Source organism: Lampetra planeri, chromosome 1 (genome assembly GCF_965212315.1).
Source record: "Lampetra planeri chromosome 1, kcLamPlan1.2.h2, whole genome shotgun sequence".
Taxonomy (NCBI): domain Eukaryota; kingdom Metazoa; phylum Chordata; class Hyperoartia; order Petromyzontiformes; family Petromyzontidae; genus Lampetra; species Lampetra planeri.
In genome coordinates this window covers 36,559,897-36,576,321 of record NC_136107.1, presented here as the reverse complement: position 1 = coordinate 36,576,321, position 16,425 = coordinate 36,559,897, and the positions used below count along the sequence as shown (strand labels likewise).

Below are 16,425 nucleotides of genomic sequence, written 5' to 3'. Positions count from 1 at the left end.
ATTTGAGGCACAAGCTGAGTTCGAATCTAATATCAGTGATGAGTAATAACTGAACCGGTTTTTGTTGCTGCCTGAGCCAACATCTTCAACAACCCGTACTGACTAGCTTGGTGAAGTATGGGCAAACTACCGTTCCATGTCCGTCATGGCGTGGTTAGGACTCCATCCGGTAGTGGAGTGACATGGGACCTAATAATTACTATTTTTATTCTTATACCTTTAAGCAGGGAATGGTCTAAATTTCCTATGACAGACGGTTAACACGCTCTGCCAGTTGCATACACGTACTCACGATTTCACATTGATATTATTGTTTCCAATAAATCCTGGTGACTTGTTAAGGGATGGCTCCGGGTCGCGACCTCTGCCCTCACTTAACATTTCAAGTTCAAAGTTCCAACATCAATGTTGTGATTACAGCCACTGCAGCTACCAGGTGTATGCCACCAACCCCCGTACGCCACCATGCAACCCAGAAAATCTTCCCTTTGTTGAGGCAGCTGCTGCCCTGGGAAATCTGTGAATATTTCTAGAACATTAAAAGTCCTGGATTTTTCTCAGCTGCGTAATAATAAACCGCTCAAGACGACGCATTCACATGTTGTTCTCCTCTCTTGCGGTATTGAGAGATCTTATTCTTCTTCTGATATGTCACGGTTAGTTTTACCTTGGAGGTGGCTAACCATAACCACCGCCAACCACTGCTGCGACTGCCACCACCATCACCACCGTGACCACCGCAACTACCTAACCCCTACCTCCCAATCATCAACTAGGTATTCGTAAGGAAGACACACACTGTGAGAGCTGGGATTTCCTGCTAGGTCATCGGGTCAAGGGGTCAACGGCACAGCAGAGGCTGCGAGGGATGGGAGCGGCCTTCCAAGTAAAGAGACCCTCAGGGTCCAGAAGGAATCTGGACGCTTCCTGTGTAAGCGTCCTGGCTCTACAATTAATCACGGCACTGCGAGGGGCCCTCTCTGGAAACATGCTGCGGCTGTTTTTTTTTGCGACCAAATGGATCTTTTGGCTGCAAGTGGCTTTGGAGACGTGCTGAGAGGACGTGGTGAAACGGGGGACACGTGGGGGGGGGGGGGCTGCGCATGTTGTCGAGGCAGACGATGCGGTGGGAAGTCAAGGAATGTTCAGCTAAGTCTCCCTACTTTACTTGGGGTTGCCACTTCTTGATGTGCAAAAAAAAAAGGAAAGCGGCGAGGCGTGTCATGTTGAGGGAAATATCTCACAATGCCAGAAGAAAGGCGGGAACTGCATGTAACTGCATGTGTAGGCATTGTTTCAAGTGCTGCGTTACTCTTTTCTTAATGTCCCGGGAAGCCTTAGAGATTTCTCAGGCAAGCAGCAGCTACCTCAAAAAAGAGGATCATCGTGGGAAAACTGGGAATGTTGACAACCCTAATTTTACAAGGCCCCAGGCCAAATTACTCGGAATGCTCCAGATATCATCAGCTCTCGGAAGCTAAACGGGGTTTGGCCTGCGGTGTGCTTGGACGGGTGACGACCACGGGTGACACATCACACAGGCTGTAAGTAAGAAACTAGATGAGCAGAACAATACGCCGCCTTGGTGTAAATATAAACGTACTTATTTACACGAGGAAAAAATATATGGATGCCACGGGTGATTATAGGCTGTGGCAGAGTGATGCCGTAGGCAGTCGACGAGCCATGCTGTAAATCCGTCATTGTAACGTACCACACCCGTGCTTGCCGCTGAGACTAAACCCGCCCTGACCAGCCTGGCGAAGTGAAGTCGAACAACCGCCTCTCACCCCCGCCACGGGAAGTCCCTCATCCAGCAGTGGATTGGCAACGAAGAGCGTACAAGTACAGCACACTTTGCTACAGTAGGCACATTAGCCCATTGAGAAACTGCCTCCGTCTCTCTCTCTCTCTTGCTCGCTCGCAACGGGGAGACCGTGCGGGAAAGGGGAGGAATGGAAGATACTTCTCTGTCTATCTTCCAACCCCCAGGACGGTTGCACACAACTCAGACTGGGCTCTGGAGGACCGGCGAAAGCCACTCCCAACAGGAACAAAGCTTGTTAACGATCAGAAGGAATGAGAAGACCCTCTTTAAGGAAGACCATGCTGAATGTTAAAACGCGTCAGAATGAGATGGCATGCTGCGTTTTGCTAGTTGAAAACATCTCGCAACTCCATATATGGGGCTACAAAGCACTTTTGGTTCCTTAGATTAAAAGGAAAATAAGTCAAACAAAAGTCAATTAATATTAAACAAAATTTGGTATGCGATTTTCCAACTGCAGGACAGATGGGAAATCTGGATAAGCCACAGAGCACTCGGTTTCAATCACCAATTTATGCGCGCCAAATGTTAGCAGTGCCTGTGTAACAAGCTGCACTGATCAAATTAAAACTACATTGGCACTTTCTTATTAGGGTTTAAAATTAATCACCACACGCACGCACACGCGCGCATATATGAACATATATATATAATAAAATAACCAACACGCTGTCGTGGTGTAATGGTTAGCACATCGGACTAGCGCTTTAGATGACGCCAGTTCTATGCTATTGCCCGGCGTGGCAGTTCAAGAAATGGGGAAAGTGGCCTAAACTCCCACCCCCCCCCCTGACACCGCCTCTATCCACGCAGCAGGATAACAGAGTAAAGCAGTTGATTGGCAGGTTGCGTGAGGTTGCGTGAGGTTGGGTAAAGTGTGGGTAACTCTCCCACCTCTTCCGAGGCATCTGGTCAGGGTAGAAGAGGAGGCCAAAAACACAACTTTCTCGAGCTCCTTCGGGTCGAGGCCCTCCGTCAGCAGAGGCGTCATTCTTTCCAAAATTATATAAATATATCCATTCCATTTATACAAATTACACTATATTTAACAAACAAGTTACTTGATGAAAGGCATTGCTGTGGGTATTGAAAAAAAAAATATGTTTAATTTACTATTTAAAATACATACAGGGCAAAGTGCTTCACGGAAGTAGATTAGACAGCCACAGTGGTTGATTGTAGCACACCTGTGACTCTTAATCGCTTTTTCTTTCAAATACTATTCGGCTCCCGTTGGGAAAAAAAGGGATGGTTTTCAATTTATGCAGAACAAACTTTCTGGTAAGCACACATTCATGGCAAACATGTGGATTGTTGTTGTTGTTGTTTTTGTGTGTTTTGCATTCAAATGAAAGTCGAACATTTCACGTAAAACGTGTCCGGGCTCTCGACCGCAGAGCGTTTTTTGTAAAGCGGCGCTGCCGCTCGCATACACAAAACAACGTGAATTTAATTCCCGAAACTATTTGGATGGTTCACAAAGGAATTTTAATTTGTTTGGGGAACACGTGATCATTGGTTGCGACTATATTTGGTCATAGACGCCACGCTGGACGGGCACAGACTGTTCGACCGCGATCGTTCAGGAAGCCACGAACCATGGTGAACCTGCCGAAATGGAAGCTCACAGTAATTAGCGACAACCTAGAGACGGTGACGATTAATTAAATAAAACAAATGTTATTTCCGTAATAACAATTACGGACGTTTCCATGTCAAGGGTAAAACTAAATTTAAGCAATACATTTTTAAAATGTAATTTATTAGTGATAATTCACGAAGACATTAACAATACTTGTGATAATAGACTAAAATGACCGATAATGGACAAGATTGTCCATATTAGATTGTCCATTAGACCGTTCATCGCTCTGTCTCAATTGAGGGCCCCTTAAGGCACGGGTTGTTCCGCACATGTCGTTAATGTAAGGAAGCAGAGCATGACAATGATGACCATGGCGGGAGCGCGGTTGGCATGCGCCCTGGTGCGAGGAATAAAATGGTGCCTCCCGACCAATTTCTCTCTCTCTGTGTAGCAGAGCCCATCTGGCCTGTGGGACACGGTGTAGTTGCACTGCCTGCACGCCTGATAGCACTGGCGACTAAACATGTCTTCTCCATTGTACAATCAAGCCACGATGGGGCCACGGGGAGGCGGCTCGGTACGGGTCGGGAAGGTGCCAGCTTGTTTTTCCACTGCAGAATCCGAGCCATGCTGCTGACGTCACATGTAGGGTACGAGTTGAGATGGATTAAATGGCGTGGCAATGATGTGTCCTACCAGCCTATTGATTGACGTCAAATGCCATGCATGTGTCATTCCCTCCACCCCTGGCCCTGCTTGCCACTGAGTCAGATTCAGATACATTGCGAGGCCAATGAAGCAAGGTTTGCTTCTGGCTCAGCTTGGCAAATAGCCAGTGGAAGACCACCCCAACTCTGAGGTCGCCAGACTAGCATGGCTCGGATGTGCCAATGGAAAAGAGGCACAGGGAAACAACGGAAGGGCTTGTGAGTGCAGAGGTCCGGCGGACGGTACCGGAGACTCGGGGATCTCCGAGAGCTTCTCGTTGAGGCTGCCATTGGGCTCCGACTTGGTCACCTCGCCGTACTCGGAGGGCAGGTCCTCATCTGAGTAGCGAAGGCTGCCGGGGCTGGGCCGTGGAGGCGAGCTGCTTAATCACACGCACACACACACACACGCGCACGCATATGAATACACACATGGCGCACATGTTCACGATTATCCACTGTGATCTGCTGGATTAGGGCCTCCACATGCCGCCGCTCGCATTCTCTCGCGATGCGCGAATCCATCTCGCTTTCGGATTGTCTGCGACAGACGTAACCTTGAGCGTGTCCCCCTCCTTCGGCTGCCACTCTGCCGTCTGTCTCGACCGCCGCCCATCGCCCCTAACAGTGACGCGTCCTGCCCAAGCATTGTATTCTGCCCCGTGCCCAGTTATTTTTCTCAACAGTCAATATGACGTCTTTAACTTGATGTCTGGAACCTGCGGATGATCTGTGATCCATGTTGTCCTCTTTCCTGTCCATCCACTTACAAGCGTGCACTTCTCCACACTCCTTTGTGCCCATCGTAGCGTTTGCTCTGTTCTCTTTGTCAATGTCCATGTTCAAAGCCGGCAATGTGCACTTTAGGCATATCAACACGTTGCTTTTCTGTTGGTCTTTGGCAGGTAATACACAGTGCTACGTGAACACACACTTTCTGGAAATATTATATATATTCAGCTTGTACTCAGGCAGCTATACGTGGAGTCGCACTTAAGCACAAACACAAAGATCCCCCAAATAGCCTTTAACAGACTGTTGGGGCAAGTGCTGCTCGAGAGGACCTATAGAGGCACACGAGGGGACGGGTGGCCAACACCCCCCCCGGCCGCCTTTTTCTCCCCAGTTGCAGATCTGTACACACCATGCCAGGTCATAATTTAAGGCTGAGTCGACCTAGGGGAGGTCAAGCACCTGTTCAAATATTCGTCACTGTTGTTGGCCACGAACGAGAACCGAACTCGAGTCGCTGGCGTGCAGTGCGCTCACCACTACACTACCGCCCGCCTCTGCACTCACGTACACACTCGCACACACGCACGTGTCTGAGCAACATACACGCGAGGCCTGAGCAACTCAAGGGGGTGGGGTTCGTCGCCGCACTGACGGTGCTTAACATGACAATCCCATTCCGCCGTGACTTTTTTTTGTCTTGGCCGAAAATCAAACAATTACCGCTTTACTTATCCTCCCATAAATCCTGCGACGGCAAAACGTCCAAACGTGTCTCTTGCCATCCCCCACACGATTTTTCACTCACGCCGCTTGACAGTGGCATTCTTAGAACGCTGGTGAAGGAAAAACTTAAACAAAAAATGTAAGCGTGTCGATGAATCATAAAATTGCCATTTTGTGGTTGCTGTTGTTGTTGTATATTCGCCATCCGTCGCACCCAGCTGTAATGAGGTATCGGTGTTTGTTGCGCGTAAATGTTGAATTTAAACAATCACATGGCACTTGCAATGTTACATGTCTGGGTGCTGAACTTAATCGCTAAATTGAGCTGATTACAAAGCAAATAAAAGTCGTTAATGTATGCAGAAACACGATCACGGCATTTTCGCTAAGAGTAAACGGCCGCAAAAAAATGATAAAACGGGCGTAAACACGATGGCGAATGAACACAACCTCCGCCAACAAACACTCGCATAAGCGGACAACGTCAGAAAGTAAAACAGTCTTCAGGTGAAGACACGTACAAAGACAAAGATCCCCCCTATAGCCTGTAGCAGACTGTTGGGGCAAGCACTGTTCGCGGGCGCCTATGACGGCCGACACGGCACACGAGGGGGCGGGTGGCCAGCACCACGCCTGGCCGCCTTTGCCTTCCGAGTAGTGACCTTTCCTACACACCGCAGCAGGTACTCATTTGAGGCTGAGTTGACCTTGGGACGGCTTGAGACCGGTTCAAATAATCGTCACTGGTGTTCGCCTTGAGCGGGAATCGAACTCGGGTCGACCGGTTCACAGTGCAGCGCACTCACCGCTCCACTAACCGCTCGAATGGATTGTTAACCGAACCTATTTAAAAGTTCATAGCTGAAATGTGCACCCCCTTTCGTCAATCCACTCCTGGATGAAGGTCTCCTCCCCATGCCGGGATAGGTCACGGGCGTCGCTTTGACCATACTTGACCACGATGGTCAGTGTGGGCTGGTGAAGGTTGGGTGGTGTTGGGGGAGGGGTTGGGGGCTCAAAACCGTTCAGATATCATTCGGCACTGTTTGCCACGGCTGGGAATCGAACTCGGCTCGCCATCCACTGCGCAACCGCTCCACTCCCAAGCCCATAATTACTTACACGTCACGTAACAAATATATAATACACCCACAGGAAGTCTGTTTCTCTACACAACATTCTTTTTCGTCTCTGAATAGTTTTGTCCTTCGGCCCATATGGCTTAGGGAACCAATGTCTTCCAACAGCAGCAGTTGTTTTTTGCAGTCAAGACTACGAAAGAGTTTGAATGACTGTCACACTGAAAAAAGTGCGGTTCGTTTCAGTGGTGGCTCCATAGTCGTCATGCAATCGTGTACGCTGACAGACTGCACGAGTAACATCAGCGGTGTGCAGACATCTGAACCCGGCCTCTGCCCTCACTGAAAGTGCGGTCAACAAAACCGGCACGGCTGACGCGGCACGGGAAGGGAGGGTCTTCATCCAGCAGTGGACTGACAAAGGGCGAAAAGATTACGAACCAAATTTATAACGATCGGAGAGCACGATGAGACGCAGGTCCCTTCCGGAGGGATGCCCCATGGAGAGCAGGGCTCACGTCGCTGCGATGTCACCAGGGTTTCATTTCAGCCCGGCCAGCTTAGCCAGTGTCGGCGCTCCAGAATAACGTTTCCTCACTGGGCACACCGCACCCGGTATACATCTTGCGACGGCTGTAACTACTCGGCACGTGCCACTTACTTAAATCGACCAGCGACCCGGAACATTTTCAGCGAGGACTTAATCCCTGAATACGACGGCGCCCCGGTAGCCACCGTGCACGTGTGTGTGAGAGAGAGCGGTGGTGTTGCGGTTAGCGCGTTGCACTGCGAATTCAGCGACCCCAGATCGATTCCCGCTCATGGCCAACACCAGTGACGATTATCTAAACCGGTTCTGGGCGTCCTCTAGGTCAACTGAGCATCAAATGGTCTACTTGGGACAGTGTGTAAAAACATGGCCACTGGGGAGACAAAGGCGGTCGGGCGTGGTCTTGGCCACCTTCGTGTTACCGTGCCGACCTTCATCGGTGCTCGCTAGCACAGCACTTTTCTCAACAGTCTGTTAAAGGCTATACGGGGGATCTTTGTCTAAGAGAGAGAGAGAAAATAGATATCTTTTTTTCTCTCCGAACGTTCAGCGCAAACGTCTCCGCTTGCTCTGACAAAGCTGAGCGCTGTTCGCCACCACCCCCCGTTTGTCCTCTCGGCTGTGTGAGCCACAAAAGCACGCGCGTGCGTGCGTGTGTGCGGCGGGTGCGTGCGTGCGTGTGTGCAGCGGGTGCGTGCGTGCGTGTGTGCGGCGAGCGCGTGCGTGCGTGTGTGCAGCGGATGCGTGCGTGTGTGCAGTGTTCGCGTGCGTGCGTGCAGTGTTCGCGTGCGTGTGTGCAGCGGTTGCGTGCGTGCGTGACAGCAAGCCCTGAAATCCTGCGCTGCCGGGGAGCACGAGGACAAGGGATTAATTTCGGCCGGGTGTGTTTGGGTCGGTGACCCAGAAAATATTTCCGCGCCCGGCACACCACATCGGGGAGACATCTCGCTTGATGGCTGCGTGGCTACTTGCTCATCACGCAAGGCGCTGCCTTGTACCAGTAAGTAAGTCTAACCAGCATCCCAGGGGAGTATTCAGTGAGAAACAAAGCCCCCCCCCCACCCCCGCGCTTCCCCCCCGGTAAGCACCGAGTGAGACAAACAGCACAGCATTTTGTTTCACAGCTGCGTTGGAAAGAGGCAACACAAATAAAGGAAGGAAAATCACGGAACACTCCCCACCCTCGCTCACAAACTCCCCGTTCGCCCCTCCCTGGCTTCTGAATTGTTGGCAAAAAAAAAAGATTAAGGCCAGACCTACACCGCACGGGCCGTCCTCTCCCCCATAACACACGCGGAGGAAGGGTGAGGGGACTTGGGGAGGAACGCGGGGCAATGCAATCAGACGGAAACCATTCCCCTGCCCCCGTCGATCGCCCTTTCAGAAAGTGGCACTAATCAGATCGCCCTGTGGCAAGTCCAGAGGAGGCAGCGAGTAACAGCGTCAGTAGCGGCAGGAGTGGAATAGGAGAGGCGGTAGCAGCAGTAGCAGCGGTAGATATAAGGGGCAGCATGAGGCCGTGGGAGCAGCAGTTCCAACAGCAAGAGCAACAGCAGCAAAGAGTAAACAGGAATACTAGAAGCAGCAGCAGCAGTCGTCGTAAAATTAAGAAAAGCAGTAATAGCAATGGCATAAGTAGTAGCAACAGCAGTAAGGAGCAGTCCACTGGGTAAATTTAAAAGTAAAACATAATTAATTTCATTTTTAAGAAAGAATGCGTTCTTAAATTGTTCATGATGTAACCCAGGTTGTCTTCGCAAAAGAGGCAGCGTTGTTATTACGCGTCTCAGTGGGTTTATTTCAGCTCGTTGTGAAATAAATAAGTAGCAGAAACATCAGTAGAAGAAGCAGCAGCAGCATCATTAGTAGGAGCAGCAGAATCAGGAGTACTTTCAGAAGCGGTATCGGTATAGCAGCTACATTAGCATCAGCAGTAGCAACAGTCGTCGCAGCAATACAATACAAACATCATATTCTGATACAACATTGATTTATTGCGCGTGTGTGTGCATTCGCCGCAGTGCTCAAGCAGGCGGAGTGCGTTGCGACGTTGTACATCGCCGATGGGGAAAATGAATGTGACGCAGGCAATTTTGGGCTAAACAACATCGCAGAGTCTGAAGGAGTTCTCTATTCGTTTAAACATGCGCTTGCTTGTTCATATACTCGCCGTACTTAAATTCATGTATATATTTATAGAAAAATGTGAGAACTCTGCTTTGGGCCGTTTGGGAGAAAGATTGTCTCAACCAGAATTGTGCCGGCTACAGAAAAGACCAGGAGCAGATAATAGTGAGCAAACGGAGTGGTGCATACAAAGATAAAGACAAAGATCCCCCATGTAGCCTCTAACAGACTGTTGGGCCAAGTGATGCTGGCGAGGACCTATGAAGGCTGGTATGGCACACGAGGGGTTGGGTGGTCAGCACCACGCTCGGCCGCCTTTGTCTCTCCAGTGCAGATGTTTTACTACACACTGCATCGTGGCCTCATTTAAGTCTACATCGACCTTGTGGAGGCCAAGGAATTGATTCAAATAGTCACCACTGTTATTGGCTGTGAGCTCGGGTAGCTGGATTCGTAGCGGAGTGCACTCACCACTAAACGAGACAATTTTTTCTAAATTTTACCAGCTAAGGCCCACTGAGCTACATAGCTCTTTTTCAGAAACGATCTGGCCACAAATGATGGCCCAACCAAGTGGCTTGTCACGTGCAAATGTATAGCAGCCAATTACTCTAAACGTGTGTTGATTCTAAATGTGGAGGGAAACACCGGAGGACCAGAAAAAAAATCCCCGTGACCACGGTGAGGACTTGCAAACTCCAAATTTACAGGCGTCAAGGTCGTGGGTCGGGATCGAACCCACAACTTCTTGTATGGCAGGTGAGATAGTTTACATCTCGCTACCGCGGCTCCGCATTTGTACGTACAAAAGACAAAGATCCCCCGTATAGCCTCAACACACACTTGGGGCAAGTGCTTTTAGCGAGCACCTTTGAAGGCCGGCATGGCACACGAGGGGGTGGGTGGCCAACACCATGCCCGGCCGCTTTTATTTCCCCAGTGGCGATGTTTTACACACTGGACCAGGTATTCATTCGAGGCTGAGTCGACCTAGGGGAGGCCCAGGACCCATTCAAATAAAGCGTGCTCACCGCTACCCTACCGCTCCCTATTCGTACGTACAGACACACACGCACACATATCTAAATGTTTTTCTTCCGTTCCCCCACCAAAAAGAGGATGAAAATAAATGTATCACGTTTCAAAATAAACATGAAAAATCTCGTGCTCAAAGTGTTTTACGATAACATGCGATTGTGTTAAGATATTGGATGCCTAGGCGGGCATTAGCACAGGATGAAATCATTACAATGATAGTGTAATGACATCGCGGATGTCACTGTGTCATGCCGGCCCTAGAGAGGTACGGCGTGCGATGTATTGACATCGCGGGCACCACGATGATGTGGGTGCAGTACCGGCCCTAGAGGGGCTCGGTGAGCACTGACTGGCAGTGCTGGATGGCACCACGCTCTGCGTGCAGTGCCGACCTCTACAGGATAGGCTGTGAGAGTGCCGGCCATGGGAATGGGGTTACTAAGGGCCATGGCACTCTGGTTGACCCCGAAGGACACGTGACCGGTAAAGTCTACACAGGGCCCCCAGGTGGGGGCTAGGGGTGGTCACGTGTCAGGGCCGAGATCCTGTTAGAGGGTTCTAGAAGGTGGGCGTGGCTAAGGGCGGAGCCAGCCACGTCACGGAGGATATAAGCCGGGTCCCCGAGAGGAACCGGCTGCTGTTGTTCATCCTGAAGAATCTACGTTCTACGTCCTAGAAGAGTCACCAACACGTGGAGCTGGACCCAAGCTGGGTTCCTGTCCGTTGTAGCTACTCCCAGTGTAATTAATGCAGTTAGCCTGGGGGTCCACCACCACAGGTTGTTATCTGGTTAAGGGGCAGTTACCCCTTTGTGTTGGTATCAATAAATGCGTTGCCTCCAAAGAGTACGTCTGCGACTCAGTTGAACTCACTACAATGATAATACAGCGATAATAACAAAACAATCCCCAAGTGAAATTTACATTGAAAAGTCCTCTCTGGAGGTAAAGAGATAGGCAGGAGCAGCTGTCAAGTTCGTTGTTCAGTTCAAGTGTTAGCCCAAACGAAGTCCTCCTTTCGCACGTTTAAAAAACAAAACAAATCCCATCTTCTTTCAAATCAAAGGATGGGGATGAACTTCGCGAATGTAATTACAGTTGTTGGCGCAGACACAGAATCCGTGCGTTCACTTTCTTGGTAACGACTTGGATGGAGGGGGGATCTGGTGGGGGAGGGGGGTTGAGTGAAGGCGCTGGGCTGCACATGATTGCATTTGATTTAACACGTAGGAGGCTTTCGCGACCAATATTATTCATAATAAAGGTTTTTGGGGGTTAGATCGCGTAGATATAAATGTGTCGTGACCCTCCACCACCCAACCAACACAGCCACATAAAGAAAACGCCAATTAGTTACTACTTCATCACACCGGTGTGTTGGAGAGTAAATCCACAACATTTACAATTTGAGTAGTACGACGTTTCGCTGGTAATTACATCCAGCATCATCGGGCAATTTTCCAGAATATTAATTGAAACTTACGCGAACTAAACCAAAAACCTTTATTATGAATGACTGCATTTGTAAACCTCACCAAGGTGCATACGAGGTTCATGCACGGGGCTCTACAAACAGGTCACAGCCATACGCTAATTAACCCAAGATAAAAATCATTGTCAGTCTTCTTCTTCGCAAATGCTGGATGCAGAAGAACCCCCCCACCCCCGCCCCCCGAAGCCGTCGCTAACTCTCACGATCCCGCAAAGCGATAATCCGCCTAGCGCCTGCGCGTGAGCTCATTTCATCACTCCGTCTCCCCGGGAGACGTTCCTCTCAGATGCGTTTCCATTCTTCGACCGTCGGCCATTGACACCCTTCCAGCCGTGACGTATGTACTGCACGCACGTTGAACTTCTTTCGCGCCGTACGTAACCACCCGCGCTAATCGGAGGTGAGGGGCAAGCACAACAAATTAAATACAAAAAGCAGTTCTAAAGATATCTGGTTTAAACCTCGACTTTGTATTGCATGGCTCCAGTGGCTTCCTCATATCGGAAGGAAGAGCGCTCCCGACGGCCGCAGAAGCGCATCTGAAAGCGCGCGACGCGGCAACACGTCTTCGTTCGATGGCCCAGCCAAAAGCCGCTGCTGCGATGATGACAGATGATGAGTTCGCGTGACGATGGTTTATGCTCATTGACGTGATCAGCAAATGTTTTGTGGTTCATTTGTGGCAAGCACTTTGTGGGTAACGAGCGCGACCTTGTAATGTATTTTGCCCAAGCCCACTTAATTTCCCCTCGCAGTTTGAACGATGTCCTCTAATCCATGCGTCCCTCTCTCTGCCCTCTGCAATAGGAGCAGTTGTCACTCTTCAGGACGGAGGTGTCTCCTTTCCTTCTGAGCTCGCCGATACCAACCGTTATCCCCATTTATTTATCTCCCGTATTAAGAGGCGACACACCTTTCACAGCCACTGCTGCATCCTACGGCATCTCCCATGTAATCCTACCGCTGTGGTGCTGGCGCTGCTAGAACATGTAAAGCCAGACGTTTTCTGGACATATAAAGACAAAAGCCTCACCCCCTGTAAAGCCTTTCACAGATGGTTGAGGCAAGTGCTGTCAGCGAGCCCCTATGGCACACCCAGGGGCTTGGTGGCCGGCACTATACCCGGCCGACTCCGTCTCCGCAGCGCTGCGATGTTATTTACACACTGCACCCGGTACTCATTAAAATCCAAGTCGACCTTGTGGCAGGCCCAGGGCCGATCGAGATATATTCTCCACCGTTATCGATCCCGAGCGGAAATCGAACCTGGGTTCCCGCTTCCGCGGCGCAGTGCGCTAACCCATGCACGTGCACGCAGATTAGCCGGTTGTTATATAAGGCTGTTGCGAGCCATCTGCATGAAAGCAGTGATCGGTGTGCAAATGCTTTGGAGTTGTTGGATGTGATCGTGTCATCCCTGGAGACGAGTGCACTTCTCCCTTGTTCGTCAGATAAAAAAAAGAATGCTGCCTTCTGGGAATCTTCTAAATACATCTTTGAGAGCCAGGGCCAGCACCGTGGCATCGGGGGAGCTGGAGGGGGCTCAGCCCCTCCTCCTCCTCCTCCTTTTCCAACCCCATCTTCTGAAGGCTTAGCACTCCATTATAAATTATTTGTGTCAAACAATAGTATTGTTGCAATGTAAAAAAAAAACGCCGTTTGCATCTGCGGGAATGATGTTGTAAATGACAGCTCGCACAAACCACGCCCTGGCTCATCTGCTGTGGTACCATTATTTTAATTCTTCACCATCATTTGATGGGAATACAGACTGTCTGCAGTAGTTGGAGGCGGCCAGACACAATGTCAAAAACTTGGCACAATTAAGCGTTGAGCGTCGCAGCCTTGCCTCGCATGCAGCGCGCACACACACACACGCGGGGTCTGAGAGTGGAATGCATGCGGGGTGGAAAGAAAATCGCATCTCCACCCATTCTGTTTCGTGTTCAACATTTGTTTACAGTTTGTACAACACTGTGTTGCGCGCACCCCCTGAGTGTTTTTTTTTGTGTACGACCCCCCCACCCCCGCTGAAATCAGCTCACGCGATACCGTAGGGTCGGGCCGATCTGGCGTGGGTTTCTGCTGCTAAAGGGTTAAGGGTTGAAAAGAACCCAGCTGCTCAGTAGATTGTCTCTCTCTCTCATTTTTTGTGTTTTTTTTCGTGGTTCCGGACACGAAACGCTCTGCCAAACGAATTCTTGAGCCATCGCGAGCATCGCCCAGGCTCATGGAGCCCCCTAGTAGGGGGCCAGGGCCCACACTCTCTACAGGCTCGGGCGTGTCCGCCTCCAGAATAAGGCCCCGGTGATCGATGGTGACGGAGTGACAGATGCACAGCGACCCAGCAATTACCGATGTAATAAGATGTCTACGAGTGTGAATGGAGGTTTCATTAGCTACAGATCTCTATGACAGAGAGTGGAGGTCGCTGTAGCTCACAGGTCTCTATGAGAGTGAGCGGAGGTCTCTGTAGCTCACAGGTCTCTGTGAGAGTGAGCGGAGGTCTCTGTAGCTCACAGGTCTCTATGAGCGTGAGCGGAGGTCTCTGTAGCTCACAGGTCTCTGTGAGAGTGAGCGGAGGTCTCTGTAGCTCACAGGTCTCTGTGAGAGTGAGCGGAGGTCTCTGTAGCTCACAGGTCTCTGTGAGAGTGAGCGGAGGTCTCTGTAGCTCACAGGTCTCTGTGAGAGTGAGCGGAGGTCTCTGTAGCTCACAGGTCTCTGTGAGAGTGAGCGGAGGTCTCTGTAGCTCACAGGTCTCTATGAGCGTGAGCGGAGGTCTCTTTAGCTCACAGGTCTCTGTGAGAGTGAGTGGAGGTCTCTGTAGCTCACAGATTTCAATGAGCGTGAATGGAGGTCTCTGTAGCTCACAGGTCTCTATGAGAGTGAGTGGAGGTCTCTGTAGCTCACAGATTTCAATGAGCGTGAATGGAGGTCTCTGTAGCTCACATATCTCTATGAGAATGAGTGGAGGTCTCTGTAGCTCACAGATCTCTATGAGAGTGAGCGGAGGTCGTTGTAGCTCACAGATCTCTATGAGCGTGAGTGGAGGTCTCTGTAGCTCACAGATTTCAATGAGCGTGAGTGGAGGTCTCTGTAGCTCACAGGTCTCTATGAGAGTGAGCGGAGGTCTCTGTAGCTCACAGATCTCTATGAGAGTGAGCGGAGGTCTCTGTAGCTCACAGATCTCTATGAGAGTGAGTGGAGGTCGTTGTAGCTCACAGATCTCTATGAGAGTGAGCGGAGGTCTCTGTAGCTCACATATCTCTATGAGAATGAGCGGAGGTCTCTGTAGCTCACAGATCTCTATGAGAGTGAGTGGAGGTCTCTGTAGCTCACAGATCTCTATGAGAGTGAGCGGAGGTCTCTGTAGCTCACAGATCTCCATGAGCGTGAGTGGAGGTCTCTGTAGCTCACAGATCTCTATGAGAGTGAGTGGAGGTCTCTGTAGCTCACAGGTCTCCATGAGCGTGAGTGGAGGTCTCTGTAGCTCACAGATCTCCATGAGCGTGAGTGGAGGTCTCTGTAGCTCACAGATCTCTATGAGAGTGAGCGGAGGTCTCTGTAGCTCACAGGTCTCTATGAGTGTGAGCGGAGGTCTCTGTAGCTCACAGGTCTCTATGAGCGTGAATGGAGGTCTCTGTAGCTCACAGGTCTCTATGAGCGTGAGTGGAGGTCTCTGTAGCTCACAGGTCTCTATGAGCGTGAATGGAGATCTCTGTAGCTCACAGGTCTTTATGAGGGTGAGTGGAGGTCTCTGTAGCTCACAGGTCTCTATGAGCGTGAATGGAGGTCTCTGTAGCTCACAGGTCTCTATGAGCGTGAGTGGAGGTCTCTGTAGCTCACAGGTCTCTATGAGGGTGAGTGGAGGTCTCTGTAGCTCACAGATCTCTATGAGAGTGAGTGGAGGTCTCTGTAGCTCACAGGTCTCTATGAGAGTGAGCGGAGGTCTCTGTAGCTCACAGGTCTCTATGAGCGTGAGCGGAGGTCTCTGTAGCTCACAGATCTCTATGAGCGTGAGCGGAGGTCTCTGTAGCTCACAGGTCTCTATGAGCGTGAGCGGAGGTCTCTGTAGCTCACAGATCTCTATGAGCGTGAGCGGAGGTCTCTGTAGCTCACAGATCTCTATGAGGGTGAGTGGAGGTCTCTGTAGCTCACAGATCTCTATGAGCGTGAGTGGAGGTCTCTGTAGCTCACAGATCTCTATGAGAGTGAGCGGAGGTCTCTGTAGCTCACAGATCTCTATGAGCGTGAGTGGAGGTCTCTGTAGCTCACAGATCTCTATGAGCGTGAGTGGAGGTCTCTGTAGCTCACAGATCTCTATGAGAGTGAGCGGAGGTCTCTGTAGCTCACAGGTCTCTATGAGCGTGAGTGGAGGTCTCTGTAGCTCACAGATCTCTATGAGCGTGAGTGGAGGTCTCTGTAGCTCACAGATCTCTATGAGAGTGAGCGGAGGTCTCTGTAGCTCACAGGTCTCTATGAGCGTGAGTGGAGGTCTCTGTAGCTCACAGATCTCTATGAGCGTGAGTGGAGGTCTCTGTAGCTCACAGATCTCTATGAGG

The 16,425-nt window shown here is 50.4% G+C and overlaps 1 protein-coding gene across 1 annotated transcript in view; it reads right to left on the bottom strand.

Moving 5' to 3' along the window:
• LOC144717865 (protein sidekick-2-like) overlaps positions 1-16,425 on the bottom strand; it is a 144,872-nt gene that overhangs the window by 17,483 nt on the left and 110,964 nt on the right. The window contains exon 32 of the mRNA XM_078593640.1: positions 4,368-4,500. Within this exon, the coding sequence (XP_078449766.1) occupies positions 4,368-4,500 (133 nt within the window). The remainder of the gene's footprint in view (positions 1-4,367; positions 4,501-16,425) is intronic.